General features: G+C 47.9%; 1 protein-coding gene across 2 annotated transcripts; it reads right to left on the bottom strand.

Annotated features, from left to right (window-relative positions):
• Nucleotides 1-4,207: 4,207 nt before the first annotated feature.
• Nucleotides 4,208-13,256, bottom strand: CSAD (cysteine sulfinic acid decarboxylase; the record flags this gene model as incomplete). 2 transcript variants are annotated; one of them, XM_079938087.1, is made up of 14 exons in its annotated part: nt 4,208-4,587; nt 5,374-5,463; nt 5,624-5,675; nt 5,831-6,030; nt 6,451-6,532; nt 6,816-6,880; nt 6,963-7,079; nt 10,595-10,649; nt 10,963-11,042; nt 11,513-11,628; nt 12,103-12,209; nt 12,551-12,641; nt 12,721-12,847; nt 13,131-13,256. In XM_079938087.1, 14 exons carry the CDS (start codon nt 13,254-13,256, stop codon nt 4,414-4,416), a joined length of 1,482 nt encoding a protein of 493 aa, XP_079794213.1. In that variant the 3' UTR covers nt 4,208-4,413. The 2 variants fall into 2 exon arrangements, with proteins under 2 accessions (XP_079794213.1, XP_079794214.1); XM_079938088.1 differs by lacking the exons at nt 5,374-5,463; nt 6,451-6,532; nt 6,816-6,880.
• Between the last annotated feature and the right edge of the window lie 7,499 nt (nt 13,257-20,755).

The raw sequence follows: 20,755 nt of genomic DNA, 5'->3' as shown, positions 1-20,755 counted from the left end.
TTCCCTGCATTGGAAGGCGGATTCATTACCACTGGACCACCAGGGAAGTCCCTGGAGTATGGACTTTAGATGAAAGTATGGTGTCACTGTTAAATTTCCTGAATTTGATCATCATATCATGGTTAAAATAATATTCTTGTCCTTGGGAAATATGCACTAGAGTATTAAGAAATAAAGAGGCATATTGTTTATATCTGACTCTCAAATAGTTCTGAAAAAAATAAGTTATAGTACATACATAATGATAAAGAAAATTTGTCAAAATGTGAAAATTGATAAATTCAGGTAAAGAGTATATAGAAGTTCTTGCAACTTTTCTGTAAGTTTCAAATTATTTCAAAATAAAAAGATTTTTAAAAGGTATATAAAGAGGAAAAATAGCCAACTTAGGACCTAGGGCGCATAAGAACAGTTCCAGGTGTCCAAATTCTGACTTTACTGTTGTTTGCACCCTTTCATCCACTCTCCTAAAAAGACTCTTACCCCAACCTTGCCATACCCAAGGTGCCCCACCCGGCTTTTAGCTTCCCAGCCCTTGGCCTACCACCCTGTGAAGTCACCATTTTCCCTCCCCTGTCATGGGGAGGCTAGCCTCTTGAATACTTTGACCCCTTTAAACAAAAGAAAAAACCCACTCAAACATTGTAATTCACCCAGGTGTTCCCAACGAACTTGCTTCCTGTTTGATGGTAATACGATTTCTCCAGGCCAAGGGCAAGATGGGTGACCGAACCTGTGAATGCCTTCATTCTTCCCGCAAGCAACAGATCCACAGCATACGGTTAATAAAATGGCCCTGATACCCACACACTATGAACTATGTACACCTGTCAACAGAAGCAGACTAGACCCATGGTTAAGAGCCAGAGGAAGATGGTCTGAATTTGGCTTTGACTCACCACTTAAAAGTTGTGTGACTGGGCTTCCCTAGTGGCGCAGTGGTTGAGAGTCCGCCTGCCGATACGGGGGACATGGGTTCGTGCCCTGGTCCGGGAAGATCCCACATGCCGCGGAGCAGCTGGGCCCGTGAGCCATGGCCGCTGAGCCTGCGCGTCCGGAGCCTGTGCTCCGCAACGGGAGAGGCCACAACAGTCAGAGGCCCGCGCACCGAGGAAAAAAAAAAAAAAAAAGTTGTGTGACTGAGAGCAAGTCAACTAGTACCTGGAGCTCATTAACCATTCACTTAACATTACCCACCTTGTAAGTACAAGACTCCACTTTGGGAAGCAATGATACAAAATCTCTGCTCCCAGAGCTTACATTCTAGCTGAGTGAGACCGGGGCAAGCAGGTGCAGGGGAAGTAAGTAAGTAAGTAAATAAATAAATAAATAAATTATAGTGTATGCCAGATGCTTATACATGCCATGGAGAAAAACAAGGCAGATGTAACAACAGAGGGTGAAAATGTAATTTTAGATCAACAATTCAAGGAAGGCTTCAATAAGTCAGTGACATCTGAACAAAAATCTAAAGGCAATGAGGGAGCGAATCATGTAGATGGGTGAACACTCAGGCCAAAGGGGCAGCAGGTGCAAAGGGCCTGGAGCAGGGACAGGCCTCAGTTGAGGGATGATTGCTTTAGTCTTAGGTGGGCTCTTGGAAGGCAAGACAAGGAATTACGCACAGCAGGAGCTCAGTATATGTTGATGGGAGAGAAAAAGGAAGAGAGAGACTACCATACTATAACCAGAGATTTTGAGATTGAATTTTGGGAATGGAGGAAAAGAAGAATCCGTTTCATAAAGCTGGAGAAAAATAGGTGATTCACTGATTTTACGTCCTGTCTTTCTAGCCTTCTCTTTTTTTTAAAAAAATTTATTTAGTTTTGGCTGCGTTGGGTTTTCATTGCTGCGTGCAGGCTTTGTCTAGTTGCGGCGAGTGGGGGCTACTCTTCGTTGTGGTGCACGGGCTTCTCATTGTGGTGGTTTCTCTTGTTGTGGAGCACGGGATCTAGGTGTGTGGGATTCAGTAGTTGTGGCGCATGGGCTCAGTAGTTGTGACGCATGGGCTTAGCTGCTCCATGGCATGTGGGATCTTCCCCAACCAGGGATCAAACCCGTGTTTCCTGCATTGGCAGGCGGATTCTTAACCACTGTGCCACCAGGGAAGTCCTCTAGCCTTCTCTCTTTTTTTTTTTTTTTTGCGTTATGCGGGCCTCTCACTGTTGTGGCCTCTCCCATTGCGGAGCACAGGCTCCGGACGCGCAGGCTCAGCGGCCATGGCTCACGGGCCCAGCCGCTCCGCGGCATGTGGGACCCTCCTGGACCAGGGCACGAACCCATGTCCCCTGCATCGGCAGGCGGACTCTCAACCACTGCGCCACCAGGGAAGCCCCTCTAGCCTTCTCTTAAACATACTTCAGAGATGGAGATGATTCAAGGAATTTGAAGATTTCATTTTTGTTTTGCTTTCTGGCTTTGCTTTGAGCTGAAAAATAAGGACTTTTTTAGTTTGCTTTTACTATGTTTAAGACATTTTTCAGATAAATAGAACTCTTTAAGATTAGGGCTTGGGGCTCAAATTATTAGTACTCTTAAAACAAATTTATTATTTGGAAGAAATTAGATACCATTTATTGCAAGAATAACAAGTTTACAGGGAAATTATTAGTAATTTATGAATAGAAAATCTTTTTTCCCCCAAATGGTCAAGAGAATTGGGTTTGAGATTTGGATGTTCTTTTGCTATGGTTTGTATGGTCTGTATTTGCTTCTTCAAATAACTTTGGATGACTCTTACATGACCACGTTATTGTTTTCATAAATGGTATTTTTAGGAATTGGAAATAACAGAAAGTTCTGGTAGACTTGCCACTTGTCCTAAATAACTTGTGTAGCTAAATGCCTCTTTCCCAAAAAGTGACTGAAAAGCAACATCAGACCAGTATTTTAAGTGTTAAATGGATGTTTTTATGTAAGACAGTAGCAATAACAGAAGGCATAACAGTGGTTGGTTCCGTTGCTGGGCTTTTTTTTTTCAACTTGGTTTCTGTTGTTTAAATTACAGAAGGAACATTCTTACTTTTTTGGTGTGTGTGAAGATTTTTCAAGAGTGATAAGTGGACAAGGTTCTCGTCTCAAGATACAACAAGTGCCCATTTTGTTTTCAGTGTCATTAAAGTATAATTAACTTTTTAAAATTAATTAATTAATTAATTTGGCTGCATCAGGTCTCAGTTGCGGCAGGCGGGCTCCGTAGTTGCGGCTCACCAGCTCTGTAGTTGTGGCAATGTGGGCTCCTTAGTTGTGGCATGTGAACACTTAGTTGCAGCACATATGTGGGATCTAGTTCCCAGGCCTGGGACCAAACCCGGGCCCCCTGCTTTGGGAGCACGGAGTCTTATCCACTGCACCACCAGGGAAGTCCCAAAGTACAATTAATTTTAGAATAACTCCACTTTTGATCTTTTCTCTCCCACTCAAGATTTTTGGGAAAATTTTTTCCTATTTTTAACCTCTCTTATACCTTTACTTTTTTACAAATTTGCATTCTCCACTATTTTGTTGAAAGATAACAAACTTCACAATATACCAAAATAATACAGCTGAAAATTTAACTTTATTATTTTCCTATTTAAAAGTAATAGAGGGGGGCTTCCCTGGTGGCGCAGTGGTTAAGAGTCCGCCTACCAATGCAGAGGACACGGGTTCGAGCCGTGGTCCGGGAAGATTCCCACATGCCGTGGAGCAACTAAGCCCGTGCACCACAATTACTGAGCCTGCGATCTAGAGCCCACAAGCCACAACTACTGAGCCCGTATGCCACAACTACTGAAGCCCACGCGCCTAGAGCCCATGCTCCGCAACAAGAGAAGCCACCGCAATGAGAAGCCCACGCACCGTAACAAAGAGGGGCCCCCGCTCCCTGCAACTAGAGAAAGCCCGCGCGCAGCAACAAAGACCCAACGCAGCCAAAAATAAATAAATTTATAAAATAAAAAGCAATAGATACTCCTTATAGCATAAAAGGGGCGCACAAAAGGTATAAAGAAGTTAATTTTCAAATTACCTGTAATCCCATCCCAGAGAAAACTATTAACATTTTGGCATATTACATCTCATCAGTCTTTTCCTATGTATTTCTGAATGCAGCTCAGATATTACCATATATAAAGTCTTATATCCAGCTTTTTCACATAACATTATATTAAAATTATTTTTCTCTTATCTATAAAAATCCTCTTTGTAAACATAATTTTAATGGCAGAGTAATATTCCATCATATGGATATACTATCATTTATTTAAACATTCTCTTAATATCAAATACTTAAAGGAGAGTTAGTGGGTCAAAGCACATAAAAATTAAGACAGCTTTGTTTCCTGGAGAGGTTGTTCTTGAGAACACGGGGAGGGGATACAGGGAGATGGTAAGGGTTGGGGGAGGGGTCCAGGCCAGCAGAGAAGGAGCGGCTCAGAGGTCCTGGCCCAGCCGTTCCAGTTCATTCAGCAGGAAGTCCATATCCGCCCGCGTCAGCGCAGGGTTGGCCACGACCATGCGGAAGAAGTTGCCCCGGGTACCATGGGGCTGGTAGCCAATCATCATGGAGCCCTTCCTCACCATGCGCTCCTTGAGGATTGGGGCCACCTGTGGGAGGAGTGGAGCAACCTTCCAGCTGCAGCCTGGGGTCAGGTGAGGGGCTGGGCTCCCCAACTTGCACCTCCCTCCACCCAGACACCTTCCAGAGACAGCAACTCACGGCTCGGATCCTGACGTGGCCCCAGTTTACCCTTGCCACCACATCCAGCCCACTGGACCTTCTCTACCTCCTGCATTCGTTCACGTCTCACCATTCTTCACGTTACCACGTGGGCCATTTTCTGCTAAATCCTGACTTTTTACTGAATCTCAACACTGCTTTTTCAGTCTAACTTCAAGCCTTCATCATCCTCGACACCTTCTTCTCCCCGTTCTGAATTCCTATAACATTTTTGATGTTTCGTATCATCTGCAGCACCTAGTACCGATCTATCCTTAGCGACCAGGACATACCTCCTGGCCTGACAGGGTTGCTCTGTCCCCAGCATTAGTGAGCAAAACTCCAAGATCTTTCTGCCTCACGTCTCTGTCCTGAGCCTGAGCTCCCAGCAGAATGCCCCACACCATGGATCTACGTACTTCACACTGGTGACTTTTCTTGTAATGCCCCTCTCCGTCTTCTTCTTACTTTCCAGAAGCATACCTTATCCCCCATTCCCAGCCTCACAGAAATGAGGACAAGTGGGTGTCGTCTTCCAGTTCACGGTCCCCACCTCAGGAGCAAGAGACTAGCCAAGGGAACTGCCATGCCACTTACAGCCAGCAGGGGGCGGAAACACACCAGCTGCATCGGTTCCCTAATGGGTTAACCAGAGCAGGGAGGAGACTGCCTACCGTAGCCAGCCTTTCACCGTAATCCGGACTCCCCTTCTTCTCCCGCAGACTGGGGGGCACGAACCAGAAACACACGTTGACAAATTCAGGCTGGGAGGAATGAGGAAGAGGAAGGTGTGAGCTGAGGAAGGGGGACCGTTCCCCTCTCACTGCCCCTCTTCCCCAACCAGGGCTCTGCTGGGGAAGAGGGGCAGTGAGAGGGGAATGGCGGGGGGACGGGGGATGAAAAAGAGCACAAGGTCGGTCGTACCTCCATGACCAACTCAAAAGTTTCCCGCTTCTTCAATTCCTCCACCAGGTACCTGTGAACACAGAGTGAGACACCATGGGTTGAGGAGGAAAGGCAGAGATACAGAAACAAAAGCAACCCAGAGAGTGAGTCAAGAGACACTAAGAGCAGGAAAGGGGTGCAGGGCTGGAGCCCAGAGAGGGGAAACGGGACTGCCCCCACTCCTACCGGGCAAGGGCAAAGGCCTGGTCCACACGCCGCTCCAGCCCCTGCCCGCCCTGTGCCTTCCACATGAGCCACAGCTTCAGACAGTCCACGCGGCGGCCACACTGCACCACCTTGTCTCCAGTGTCCAGAGCCACATCGTAGAACTTGTCCTGCTGGAACAGGTAGCTGGCCTGGGACCCGTGGCAGCGCTTGAGCAGGTTCTGTGGAGGGTGAGGAGACAGTCAGACCCACTCTCCCCGCCGAGGTTTCCTCCAGAGCTGCACTGGGCCATTTCTTAGCTCAGTCCACATGCTTCTTTCCCTGGAACCAGGCGGCACTGATGGGACGGCTGCCAGCTGACTGAAACCCTCTCTCTGGGTTTTCTTCCAACACTCAGAGTTCTTCCCAAATGACGCAGGATCCCTCCGATTACGACTTAAGCCGGGAACTTTTTCCTTTGCACGAAGACAGGGGAGTGAGGGAGTCCACTACAGGGGATTAGGGTGGTCACAGATATTCAGCTTCAGATGGCATGGCAAGGAGAACGTGGTAAGGCCAGGAGCTCCTCTCAGGTGGGATAGAAAAGAAGACAGAGGTCCAGGGTGGGAGGTGGCGCCAGGGCGGGGGAGGGGCAGACCCACCGAGGTGTCCCGGAGAAGAAGAGCTGAGCACTGCAGGCCTGCGGAGAGGAGCTTGTGGGGATTCCAGGCCACGGAGTCAGCCCTGGGGTGGGCACAGCAAAGCAGGGTCAGCTGGCTCCCCCTCAAGCTGCCCAACCAGAGCCCCAACCTTTCCAGATCTCCAGTAAGAGGGGCCGGTCTCACCCCGGCCCAGCAGAAGAATTTCCAGGTCTGACGTCTGACCTCCCAGCCCCAATCAACCATCTCTCCAATCTCCCTCCTACCAGCCTCCTTCCCCTACCCCCATCTGAGCTCCCTGGTCCAAGACTACTCTCTGGATCAAGGATTTGAAGGGTGAGATTCAGGGTGTAGGGGGCTGTATGCACCTCTGGATCCCATTCAGGAGATGTCTATGTGTCTGTGACAGCAGGACACTCCCTCCCCAGGCGGCCTGTGGAGCAAAAGGAACAATGTGGGCTTTGGCCTTGGCCTCAGTTCAGCCCACCCCATCCTCAGGCCTGAGTACCACTCACATCCACGTGCAGCCACAGTCCATGACGCTGGCACACGTCTGCAACTGCCTCCAGAGGGTCAAAGGCCCCCAGCACGGTAGTGCCAGAGGTGACACTGACCAGGAATGGCACAGCACCCTGTGGCAAAAATGCAGAGGGAGAAAGAGGCTGTGAAGTCATCTCAAGAGCTACCCAGAGCCTGGTGCTGAGATCCAGCTCTGTAAATTCTTCACACGCCTGACCTGGGCCCTTGCAACCTTACAACGTGTTACTGTCCCCTTTAATTTGCAAGTGAGGACACTGAGATTCAGAGGAGTTAAGAAACCTGCCCCCAAGCTGAAACCCAGAGATGGAGTTCAAACCTAGGTCTGTCTGATGGTCTATTTCCAAAGTTCATACTCTTTCAACAAAGTTGAATGTCTTACTGGAAGATCAAAATGCTATTTTAAATATCCTAATAGTACAAACGTTTATGAGGAACTTGAATTAGTATTCAAAAAACTACAACAAAGAAAAGCGCAGGCCCAGATGGCTTCACTGATGAGTTGTACAAAACATTAAAAAAAGAACTGATACCAGCTAGGGCTTCCCTGGTGGCGCAGTGGTTAAGAGTCCGCCTGCCAATGCAGGGGACATGGGTTCGAGCCCTGGTCTGGGAAGATCCCACATGCCGCGGAGCAACTAAGCCCGTGTGCCACAACTACTGAGCTTGCGCTCTAGAGCCCGTGAGCCACAACTACTGAAACCCGCATGCCTAGAGCCCGTGCTCCGCAAGAAGAGAAGCCACCGCAATGAGAAGCCCTCACTGCAGCGAAGAGCAGACCCCGCTCGCCGCAACTAGAGAAAGCCCGCGTGCAGCAACGAAGACCCAATGCAGCCAAAAATAAACAAATTTAAAATTAATGAATTAAAAAAAAAAAGAATTGATACCAGCTCTTCATCAGCTTCCAAAAAAAAGAAGAGGAGGGAACACTTCTGAATTCATCCTATGAAGTGATTATACCCTGATACCAAAACCAGACAAAATATCACAAGAAAACTACAGAATATATCTCTTCTAAATATAGACATAAAAATCTACAAAACACTAGCAAAATAAAATCAGCAACATATAAAAATAATGATACACCATGACAAAGGGGGATTTGTCCCAAGAGTGCAAGCTTGGTTTAACATCCCAAAATCAATTAATGTAATACATCCTATCAATAGAATAAACGAAAAAAACCCACATCTCAATGTGGTTTATTGATCATCTCAGTAGACACAGAAAAACATTTGACAAAATCCAAAACTCCTTCATGATATAAACACTCAAAAAACTAGGATTTGAAGGGAACTTCCTTAACCTGATAAAGGGCAACTACAAACACACCCACAGCTAACATCATACTCAATGGCGAAAGACTGAAAGCCTTCCCCCTAAGATCAGGAACAAGACATGGATGTTCACGCTCCTCATTTCTAGTCAACATTGTGCTGAGGTTCTAGCAGGGCAATTAGGTAAAAAAAAATAAGAGCCATCCAGATTGGAAAGGAAAAGAGCAAAATTATCTGTATTTACAGATAACATTATATTATACCGAGTAAATCCTAAGGAATCCACTAAAAAAAAACTATTAGAATTAATAAATGAGTTCAGCAAGTTCGCAGGGTACAAGATCAATATTCAAAAATCAGTTGTATTTCTACACATTAGCAGTGAACAATCCAAAAATGGAATTAAGAAAACAATTTCATTTATAAGAACATCAAAAAACAATAAAATACTTAGGAATAAATTCAACAAAAGAAGTGCGAAACATATACTCCGAAAACTACAAAGCACTGTTGAAAGAAATCAAAGAAGACCTAAATAAATGGAGGCATTCCATGTTCATGGATCTACAGATTGAACACATCCCTATCAAAATCCCAGCTGGCTTCTCTGCAGAAATTGACAAGCTGATCCTAAAATTCAGATGGAAATTTAAGGGACCCAGAAAGCCAAAACCATCCTGAAAAAGAACAAAGTTGGAGGACTCACACATCTGATTTCAAAATTTACTACAAAGCTATATGAAGACAATGTGGTCTATAGGATAGACATGCAGATCAATGGAATAGACCGAGAGTCCAGAAATAAATCCTCACACGTACACTCAATGGATTTTAACAAGGATGCCAAGACAATTCACTGGGGAAAGAACAGTCTTCTCAAAAACCGATGCTGCGACCATTTGCATGTGGAGATATATACATATTTTTTTTAATTTATACTTAAATACATAGTTGAGGTATTTTCATGTTAACATATATATTCCCATCTTATTCTTTTAAATGGCTGCATACTACTCCAACAATAACAACAATCGCAGCTAATATTTGTATACTGCTTCACTGTTCTAAGTGCTTTACACATAATTTAAGCCTTACAACAACCCTATAAGTTCTATATTATGCTCATTTTACAAAGGAAGAAACTGACACAGATACATCATAATTTATCTATTGATGGATATTTAAATTTCTTTTTTAATTTTACACTTCGCTCCAGTGCACACAATGCTAAGCACTTGTGATGATGATTTATAAACTAATCCTAGCAGCAGGACACAGAGTCAGTGGATAGATACATTTAAAATGGTATAGGACTTCTCTGGTGGTCCAGTGGCTAAGACTCCGTGCTCCCAATGCAGGGGGCTCGGGTTCGATCTCTGGTCAGGGAACTAGATCCCACATGCCACAACTAAGAGTTCACATGGGACTTCCCTGGTGGCACAGTGGTTAAGAATATGCCCGCCAATGCGGGGGACGTGGGTTCGAGCCCTGGTCCGGGAAGATTCCACATGCCATGGAGCAACTAAGCCCATGCGCCACAACTACTGAGCCTGCGCTCTAGAGCCCGCAAGGGGGAACCCCATGCCACAACTAGTGAAGACTGCGCGCCTAGAGCCTGTGCTCCACAACAAGAGAAGCCACCACAATGAGAAGCCCGCACACCTCAAAGAAAAGTAGCCCCCTCTCGAAGCAACTAGAGAAAAGCCCGCACGCAGCAACGAAGACCCAATGCAGCCAAAAATAAATAAATAAATTTATTAAAAAAAAAAAGAGTTCACATGCCGCAACTAAAAGATCCTGCATGCCACACCTAAGACCCGCAGCAGCCAAATAAATAAATATTTGTAAATAAATAAATAAGTAAATAAAAATGGTATAGATAGTGCTGAAACGCCCTCCAAGACGGCTGCAGCAGCTCCCATGTCCCCTAGTGCGGAGGGGCGTGCAAGGGCCTCCACATCTCCCATTGCTCCAAGTCTGCATTGCTCACCACTGGCCCGCACATCTTCCTGAACTTCCTGCACAGACCCTGCCAGCTCACAGAAACCTTCTGGGCTACACCTCAGGTCCCCAACATCCTCCCTGCGGTGCCCCTTGGGACTCCACTCAGTGACTCAGTCCTACCCCTGCCCTGCGATCCGATGCTGCCCATGGGTCTCAGCAGGACTACAGTGTCCTTGCTCCCCAGGCATCCCTTCAGCCCACCAGGGAAACGGGCACAGAGATCAAGGGGAGGGATGAGGGGAGCCTTGAGTAGGCACAGGCCAAGGAACCCTCCAAGAAGGGAACAGAAGGGTCCTGTTCCACTGCCTCAGCACCCCTCACTCACTCACCTCGGCCTCAGCCAGACCGATCTGCCTCTCCAGATCCTCAGGGATCATTTTCCCTCTGGAAAAGAAAACTTAGTGGGTAGGGGAGTAATAGGTTCTCTAGGCTGGGCAGCAGAACTGTCGAGAGCAGGGTAATGTGCAGTTAGCAATGCAGAGGCCACAGTGTTGATTTTTCCCTAAGAGGGGTAAACAGATCTCAGGGGACAGGGCGGAGACTCTAGCAGGCACTGGTAGACAGCAGAGGCAATTCGGTGGGAACAGCGCAGGGAGAGAAGTCCGCCGGAGTGTGCGCCAGAGGCCAGAGCCCCTGGCAATGAGAAGGCACACGGCGCCAGGCTGGGTCTGAGACATGCAGACAGAAGGACCTTCACCTCTCATCTGCCTTGACCATTCGGACACTGTCGGTGCCAAGTCCCAGAAAAGCAGCTCCTTTCTTGACAGAGTAATGACACTGTGGAGGAAGGCAGAGGGCAGGGAGGGTGGGGAGGAGAGAGACTGGTCAAACAGATGAGACCCTGTAGGCCAGGGCTTCTGAAATACTCATGGGCCTACAAATCACCAGTGTGTCTGGTTAAAATGCAGATTCATCTTCAGTAGGTCTGGGCTGGGGCCCGAGATTCTGCATTTCTAACAAGCTCCCAGGTGATACTGATGCTGCTGGCCCATGGCCCATACTCTTAGCAGAAAGGGTGTGGACTGTGTACACTGCACTGGATGCCCCTCTGCTACCCCCACACAGAAGGCAAGGTGAACGGGGAGTGTTTACACAGCCCCCTTGGTTGGAAGGAAGCACATCCGCCTGGGGGCAGGCTGGTCTCGGAAGAGATGGGTCTGAGCAGGCAGAGGATCTGACAGGTGTCGGACTCAGCTGGCTGGAGATTAGAATCGGGGAGCCCAGGGTAGGCCTGTGCCTCTTCCCACCTCCTCTGATGTGAAAAGGGCCAGGGGCGGCAGTGCCCAGAGGCCCCTCTGTTTGCAATCCGGGTAGCGCTGATAGCGGGCCAGGTTCACAGCATACATGTTGGAGATGGAGCCACCTGTCACAGGGAAGGGGTGGTGGCAAGAGGGAGGGGCAGTGGGTCAAAACTGGAGCTTGGCTCTCTTGACCTCTCCACCCAGAAGAACTGATCAAAGAAGCACAAGTGATTGGCTACCAGGCCACGAGTTCTGAGGGCTCGACAAATGGCACGCTGGTAACCCAGACAGCGGGATCTGCAGATCCCGACTCCCCCTCCTTATCCGGGGCTGATCCCGGGATCCACCCCCCCCACCCCCCCACCCCACCCCCCCCACCCCACCCCCCCGCCAGGACAGCAGGCACTGATGCCATGTATTATTTGGCAAACATGAGGATACGGGGGACTGGGCAGCTTCTCTCTGGTTTGGCCGGAGCCCAGCTGGAGAAGAAACAAAGAAGAATCACCCCTCCCTGCCAGCTTACAGCAAGAGAACAGTGGGGAAGGAGGAACCCTTGAAAAGGCCAAAGAAAGGCCCCCCTCCTGTTTACATACCAGGGCAGAAGACGCCATCCCCAGAGCTCCAGCCCACCAGGGCCCGGAGTTTCTTCAACACCTCTTCTTCCATGAGGACAAACACGGGGGCGATCTCATATGTGTACCTGCCAGGAGAGGGAATGATGAGAATGGGAAAGAGACAGGGAGAGACTCTGCGAGGAGTTGGAGAGAGGTGGTGGACAGAGTGAGTGAGAGAGGGTCCAAAGAGAGGGCTGAGTTGGTGAAAAAGAACAAGGGAGGAAAAGATGAGAAAAAACTGGAGCCGGGAGGCATGAGAAAGCTTGAGAAAGGAAGCCCAAAGGGTACGAGGGGAAAGACTCTGCCAGCAGAGATTCCCAGAAAAGACAGGGGGGCAAGCACCATTCTCCTCTCCTACCCACCGAGTGTATCTCCCACAAGCCCAAATCCTTTCGGGGAGGTGCAAGGGGGCCCGGGGATGGCTCACTGGCTAGTGTTGAGGCTCTCGGTGACAATGCGTCCAGCCAGGGCATGAGGGTCCAACCCTGAGAAGAGCTGGTTGAAGAAACGAGGGTGACCTGGAGAAGGGGGACGAGGGCTCAGTGTGGAGCTGGGTACAAATTCTAGACGCGCCTCCCCGCAGGACCCAGGACCTACAGGTCTTCACACTGTAGCGGATCACAGCCCGGCAGCGCTCCAGGATCTGCTCCTGTGACTCCCCCTCATTCCGCAGCTCCAGATCCAGAAGCTGCTTCAGCTCCTCTGGCTCCCTCCACTCGCAGACCTAGGAGGAGAAGCGGGAGATTCTGGGGGCGCTGAGGCACCCCGCTGACTGGCTGCCCAAACCACATCTCAGCAGACAGAAGACACCACCAAGCTGCACTTACAGCAAATTAGGAATATTTTCCAAGCAACACATGAACAAGGGTAAATAAACACAGTCTGGCCCAGTATGTAATCCCTGAGGCACACAGTGAGAGTGATGAATTCTGGGGAGAAGCCTGCACAGAGGAGGAAAGTTCTCAGCCAGGTTTGATGGGCAGGAGGAGGGGGGAGAAAAGACCCACCTTCTCGGAGGCACTGGTCCCTTTCCGAATGACCTCATCCACCACAATCCCAAACACGTCCCGGAGCAAGGCTTCTGCAGCCACGGCGTCCCCATCAAGGGAGAGGAGTGGTTGAGAGTCAGCCATCAGGAGGAAATCTGTGAGCAGAGCAGGAGTTATTCCCTACTCAGTCTGGGGACCCCACCTGGACCTAACCAGCAAGAACTTCAACTCCGTAATGGGCCTAAGGCCTAGCCCCAGGCTTCACTGTACAGATAAGGCAAGTGAGAGCGCCCAGGGAGAGAGCCAGCAGAAACAGGTGGGAAAGAAGTGCTGAGCAGGTAGAAACCAGTGGCCACTGCTCACCAAAGGCACAGGTGAGAAGCTTACCTTTCTGCTCAGGCCTTCGTCCAGGTGAGCTGGAAGCAGGGGACACAACTGGCTTTTTAGAGCGTTAGGACTAGGGCAGCAGAGGGAGCAAGGTATAGGCAGCAGTCACATGGCCATGACATCATTCTCATGACCCATGCCCTGAAGATTTGGGATAGGGCCAGCAGGTTGAGATAAGTTTCCTGAATAACCATTAGCTGACATGAAGAAGCGGGGAGATGAGATGTAAGGCAAAAACACATGCCACCTTCACTTAGACTGGAGAAGAACAGAGTAATGGTTTAGGCAGGCCTGAGAGGCCAATCTCTTTGCATCCCAACCCCCAGAGTCTTCTCAGAACTGTCCTGATTTCTAAAGCCCTCTTCTCTGAAGAGCAGGAAGAAAAGGAGGCCACACTGAGGAGGCAGACCGTTAAGTATAATCCTGTGGCTTGCAGGTTGAGAGTGCTTAAGAAACAGGGAGTGGCTGTTTGTTTTTGTTTTTGTTTTGTTTTTTTGCAGTACGAGGACCTCTCACTGTTGTGGCCTCTCCCGCTGCAGAGCACAGGCTCCGGAGGCGCAGGCTCAGCGGCCATGGCTCACGGGCCCAGCCTCTCCGCGGCACGGACCGGGGCACGAACCCGTGTCCCCTGCATCGGCAGGCGGACTCTCAACCACTGCGCCACCAGGGAAGCCCGGGAGTGGCTGTTTGAAGTGAGCACCAACTGTGTTCACACCAGGGTGCTGGGGTTGGTGGGTGGGGAGGGGGGATACTGATGCACGTGCAACAGTTACAGCCCAGGGCGCTGGCGAGATGCTGATCCCAAGCGCTATTCAGGAGAAGAGATGGATGAAGGCTGAAGCCTGAGAAGGATCTGCAGTGGGACTGGGGCTGCAACTTGAAAGCAGGCAGGAGAAACAGGGCTGGAGAAAGGGAGGAAGAGAGGCATTCAGGGACAGGGGGGAATGCCATGAGCTTACATCAGGAATGAGTATGGCTGATTCTCAGGTCAGCGAAGGTGCCTGGCCGGCTGGAGAGAAGGTCTGCAAGGACGACACGGGAGCAGAGGCAGGGTGGGCAGAGCTGCACGAGAGATTATGGACAGCCTTGAGTGCCAGCCAGGCCAAGAATCTAGATTTTATCCTGCAGAAAATGGAAAGCCACTGAAAGATTCTGTGGCAAGGATTAATGTGATGAAAACAATGCTCTCAGAAGACCAGTGTATAGCAGATGGATGCAGAAGAATGAACAGGCCATTGCTGTAAACCAGGAAAGAGGTGAGCCACACGTGAATAAGGGTGGTGTCGCTGGGGAAGGACAGGTAGAGGAATTATACTCAATTCAACACTTACGGAATCTACATTGGAGGGGAAGGAAGGGTCAAGGACGACCCTGGGGTTTCAAGCCTGGGTGACTGGAAAAATAACGGTGCCCATAAAAGAAATAAGGATGCAGAAAGTGGAGGCTGGATGGAAAGTAGATTGTTATTTCTTGGAAATACTCATCTAAGTGGAGATGTCCAGGGCTACAAATACGCATATGGGAGGAAGTCAGGTCCAGAGCTCTGCTGAGATGCAGGAATGAGAAGCAGACTCGAGAGGTGGGGCACAGCTGAAGCCTTGTGATGGGCTCCATTCCCCAGGGGAGAGAATGCTCACAGAGATGGCCAGGGAGAGAGGGGCAAACACCAAGGCCTGGGGAACCCGCCAAATGAGGGGGTAAGAGGATCCAGGAAACATGGAACGGAAGGAATCTTCCTCTGGTATAATCCACTGTCAGCAGCCACTGGACCCCAAGCTAGTTGAAAACACAGGTCCAAGGGACCCCAGTGGTCCTATCCTTAAACTTCTCCTCAGTAGATTGGGTTTTGGGAAACTAGGGGAACTGACTCAGCCTTGAGAATAAGACTCAATCCTTCATCAGTGCTCACTCTGGCTCCCCTGACAGGTGGCAGCAGTGGGGCGTTTTAGGTGGAAAGGCTAGAAGGAGAGAGGCTAATAAAAATAGGCGCCATGGAAGTACTTACCACATGCCTCATTCTGTACTTAACATGCATTATTCTCATCTTCACAACGACTGAAGTTAAGTTTATGACCCACATTTAAAGATGAGGAAACAGATTTCAGAGACACTATGTATGTAACATGTCCAGGTCATGCAGCCAGTATGTGGCTGAGCTGGGTCTGGACAAGGGTGTGTGGGGCTCTGAAGACCCCGCCCCTAATCACCAGGCTCCACCGCCTCGTGCGGGGCTCCCTCAGCCACTGAGCTTGCTTTGGCACAAAGGCTTCTGGGCCAGGAGTGAGTACACCTCAGGGCCTCAGTTTCTGTAAAATAAGGGATTTAAAGAGAGAACCTCCAAGGTATCTGTGGGTGTTCATCAGCTCAGGCAGTTAGATACGGCAAGCAGGCCAGGGGAGTGGAAAACAGGCTGCAAGGAGGGAACGACTGGTGAAGAAAGAGAGACCCCAGGCTGGAGGAAGGCTTTTCCCAAAGTTCTGAAAAGAGGTCTGCAGGGAAGACATGGCTCTGTCCACCCGGCCCCTTCTGTATCCATCCCACTAAAGTCACCACCCAGAAACGAAAGGTGGGGACTTCCCTGGTGGCACAGTGGTTATGAATCTGCCTGCCAATGCAGGGAACACGGGTTCGAGCCCTGGTCTGGGGCTCCACATGCCATGGAGCAACTAAGCCCGCGAGCCACAACTACTGAGCCTGCGTGCCACAACTACTGAAGCCCGCGTGCCTAGAGCCCGTGCTCTGCAACAAGAGAAGCCACTGCAATGAGAAGCCCGCGCACCACAACGAAGAGTAGCCCCGCTACCGCAACTAGACAAAGCCTGCGCATAGCAGCGAAGACCCAGTGCAGCCAAAAATAAATAAACTTAATAAATAAAAAAAAAAAAGGGCTTCCCTGGTGGCGCAGTGGTTGAGAGTCCGCCTGCCGATGCAGGGGACACGGGTTCGTGCCCCGGTCCGGGAAGGTCCCACATGCCACGGCGCGGCTGGGCCCGTGAGCCATGGCCGCTGAGCCTGCGCATCCGGAGCCTGTGCTCCACAACGGGAGAGGCCACAACAGTGAGAGGTGAGAGGCCCGCGTACCGCAAAGAAAAAAAAAAAGAAAGAAAGGTGGAGGCAAGGGCTCTGAACACCCCCAGTTTCCTCTGGGGTAAACAAGGAGGTGAGGCATCCCTACCCTCACGCCCCACACAGAATCCTGTCCTGGGGACCTGAGAGAGTTTTCCTTTTACAAAGCAAGAAGGACGTTAACCCCCAAGATAGAATAATAAAGCAAAGAAACATAAATAAACTTAGGAATAGCACTTTCGTCCCTGGCTGAGAAGATGCTGGAAGGACCAAGTAGGGTTTGTTTAAAAATTGACAAGTTTTGTATGGACAGCAAGGGGGGAAAGTGGCGGGGGTGGATGGTGGGATGAACCGGGAGATTGGGATTGACATATATACACTAATATGTATAAAATAGATAACTAATAAGAACCTGCTATATAAAAAAATACATAAAATAAAATTCAAAAATTCAAAAAAAAATTGACAAGTTTTTCTTACTTCATGGGATCTTTAGTTCATAAACTCCTCCAGCCATCAACTCCCTTGTATCTTTCTTTCCTTCACTTACACAACCTAGATGGTACGGTCTGTTGTTTCAACCACTCTGTCCAAAATCCTCAACTCCCTGGCCCTAATGTCCTTCCACCAAATCCACCTGGCAAAACCCCAATCCAACTGGCCAGTCCTTCTCTTACCAAATCCACCAGGACTGCTGAATTCTGCTAGTGAAAACCACCTAACCATTCAAATTGGTTTTGCTATAAATTCATGGTCTCTGTGCTCATTCCAATAAAACACACCAGATTAAATGCATATGTTTACCACTACTCCTTCCTGAAACCCCACTAAATTATATCAGTGGAATTTTAAATTCAGAAGAATAAAGCAGGGCTTCCCTGGTGCCTCAGTGGTTGAGAGTCCGCCTGCCGATGCAGGGGACGCGGGTTTGTGCCCCGGTCCGGGAAGATCCCACATGCCGCAGAGCGGCTGGGCCCGAGAGCCACGGCCACTGAGCCTGCGCGTCCGGAGCCTGTGCTCCGCAACGGGAGAGGCCACAACAGTGAGAGGCCCGCGTACCGCAAAAAAAAAAAAAAGAAGAATAAAGCAGATGGGAGACAAGAGGTGAGAGATGTGAATAACTGTAGAAGATAGAAAGCAGATGAGAAGTGGTAACTGGTTCAGCAAATGCAAAAAGTTAAAGCCACTCTGTCTGCAGAGGGTTATGCCAACAGGATATAAGCTGCTTCTTAGGGCAGAAGCCCAGAAAGGCTCAGGAATTTACAACAGTAGCTACCTGGGAAGCCAGGAGGAAGAAGCACAGCTAAAAACGTGGAAATTAGATGAAAATTTATACAAGGAACATTTAGGCCCTCACTCTTCTCCCCCTGCCCATTCAGCGAGGCAACTCCCCTCTCCTCCACCTAATTCCAAAGAAGCAGGAAGTCTGTTTTCTAGAGAAACTGAAATGGAGCAGCTGGGACTTAGGGATGCCAAGCACAGCAGAAGTTGAGGAGGAGGTACTGTACTGAATACAAGAGGATTAGCGGGAGGTATCCAGTCAAGTCCTTTCTCCCGATCAGTGTTCAGAACCAGTGGCCTGGGGTAAACCTTCCAGGGTCAGGAGACTGGAGGATTCCTCTCTGAAGAAACTGACCTCAATAGCCCTAGAGAAAAGACCTGACACTTATTTCAGTCCTCGCCCAATCACCTAGTCAGTGATGCCCACAAGTCAATAAATACATCCTTTCTATGCACTTGGGCCTTCCAGTATGCCTTAGTGCCTCACTCTTAAATGTGAGCAGACAGCCAGCCAGGGACTACCCGACACCTGAGGAAAGCCCCTAGTGTGAACCACAGAGGTAAAAACAGACACACTGAAAAAAGGTATTTGGTAAAAGAGGAGAAATGCAAGGAGCAGAAGAAAGCTTCAAAAATTCAGGAAGATACTGCACTCATAACAAAAAAAAAGGGGGGGGGGGTTTGCTCTCAAAAAGGAACACTCAGAGAACAATGAGAAGCTCTAGGGTTTTAAAAATATGACAACTGAAATGGCAGTCAAGAAAATCACACAGAAAGATAAAAATATAAAGAGATGGGCAACAAAACATAAAACAACTATAGAAGATCGATCCAAAAGGCCCAAGAGTCAACTAATAGAAGTTTCAGAAACAGAAGGGGAAAAAGGTGGCAAGAAATTAAAAAAAAAAAAAAAGCTTTATAGAACAGGATAGATCAAATGGATCCACTGAATGACCAACAGGAAGACAGATGATAATATTGTTTCAGAACAATGGAGGATCCAAAGACTTCCAGAGACAAAACCCAAACCAGGTCACAGACAAAGGACAGAGAATCAGACCACATCATATTTCGCCCAACACAGGAGAGAGGTGAAGGGAATTCCCAGGACTGTGATGAAGGTAGTAACCATCTTCAGAGGCAAAAAGCAGCAATGACTCTCTCAACTGGACACACAACACTGCCTGGCAACATTACTATTCTTCTATTGTCAGCTCTATCTCCAACTCTCTGGAACAATTATTTCAAAAATTTCCCACACCTCTCAAATTATTGACCTATCAACCTTCTCCCTGTTTCCCTCTCATTTCAAATTTCTTATAGAAAATAAAAACCATCCAAACTCACTCAACTTTTTGTCACCTGCACTCTGGATCCCTCTCTGCCTTACTTCAGTATTTATTCATTATCTGGTATATATGTGCCAAGCACTTTGGTGACCACTAGAGGTCACAATGGAGAGCAAAAGACCACAGCCCTGCCCTCCTGAGGTTCACAGTCTAAAGCACAGGTCACAAACTGGAAGACGGAGGGCCAACTGCTACCCATAGACATGGTTTTGTTTGGCTTGCATAGTACATTTTAAAACTTTAAAAAACAATTGTCAATGCCGAAACTTCCAGCTTCTTGTGAAAAAAATCAGAAGATCTAGCAACACTGGGCCTGAATTTTAAGGAGCAACAATGCTGTAGTTGGAGTTCCCCCTTTATTATTATTATAGTTGTGCATTCATTGGGTTTTCTTTTCAATTTTTAGATTTTTGAATAAGCAACACATTCAGGTAGTTCAAAACCAAAACACATGAAAATATTAATAGTGAAAAGTCTAATTTCCACCCCATTCCATATGCCCCATTCCAGGTAACTATTTTTATTAGTGTCTCAGATACTCTTTCAGAGTTTTTAATGCAAATACTAACAAATGTATATATATATTATTTTCTCCTTTTTCACATAAAAGCATATAATCCCTGTTGTGCACCTTGCATTTTTTCAGTTAACAGTATATGAGTGATCATATAGAACGTATAGAACTTCCTCATTCTTATTTTTTAATATAACAGCTTTATTGAGATAATTTACATACTCTAAAGCATATCCTTTTAAATTGTACAATTCAGTCCCACCTGGGGTACCAAAAAAATTTTTAAATAAAAAATAAATAAATTGTACAATTCAGTGGTTGTTCATGTAGTAACAAAATTGTGCCACCATCATCACTAATTCCAGAACATTCTCATCCTCACAGAAAGGAACTCCCCATTCTCCCCTCCCCCCACCACTGACAACCACTCATCTTTTTTCTGCCTCTAAAGATCTGCCTATTCTGGACACTTTCACATAAATGGAAACAAACAGTATGTTATCTTCTGTGACTGGCTTCTTTTACTTAGCATAATGTTTTCAAGGTTCATCCATGTTGTAGCATGTATCAGAACTGCGTTCCCTTTTATGATCAGATAATATTCCATTGTATGGATATACCACATTTCAAGTATCCATCAATTGATGGACATTTAGGTTGCTTCCACAATTAAGCTATTGTGAATAATGCTGCTATGAACATTAATATACAATTTTTTGTGTGGACATGTTTTCAATTCTCTTGGGTACATACCTGGTAGTGGAATTGCTAGCTCATAAAGTAACTTTACGTTTGACTTTTTGTTGTTGTTGCGCCAGGCCTTAGTTGCAGCTCACAGACTCCTTAGTTGCAGCAGGAGGTCTCCTTAGTTGTGGCATGCGAACTCTTAGTTGCGGCATGTATGTGGGATCTAGCTCCCTGACCAGGGATTGAACCCAGGCCCCCTGCATTGGGAGCGAGGAGTCTTAACCACTGCACCACCAGGGAAGTCCCACATTTAACTCTTTGAGGAACTGCCGAACTGCTTTCCAAAGTGACTACACTAT

The sequence above is a fragment of the Stenella coeruleoalba genome (assembly GCF_951394435.1).
Source record: "Stenella coeruleoalba genome assembly, chromosome: 11".
NCBI lineage: Eukaryota > Metazoa > Chordata > Mammalia > Artiodactyla > Delphinidae > Stenella > Stenella coeruleoalba.
The sequence above is the reverse complement of the archived record's forward strand: the minus strand, read 5'-3'. Positions and strand labels throughout refer to the sequence as shown.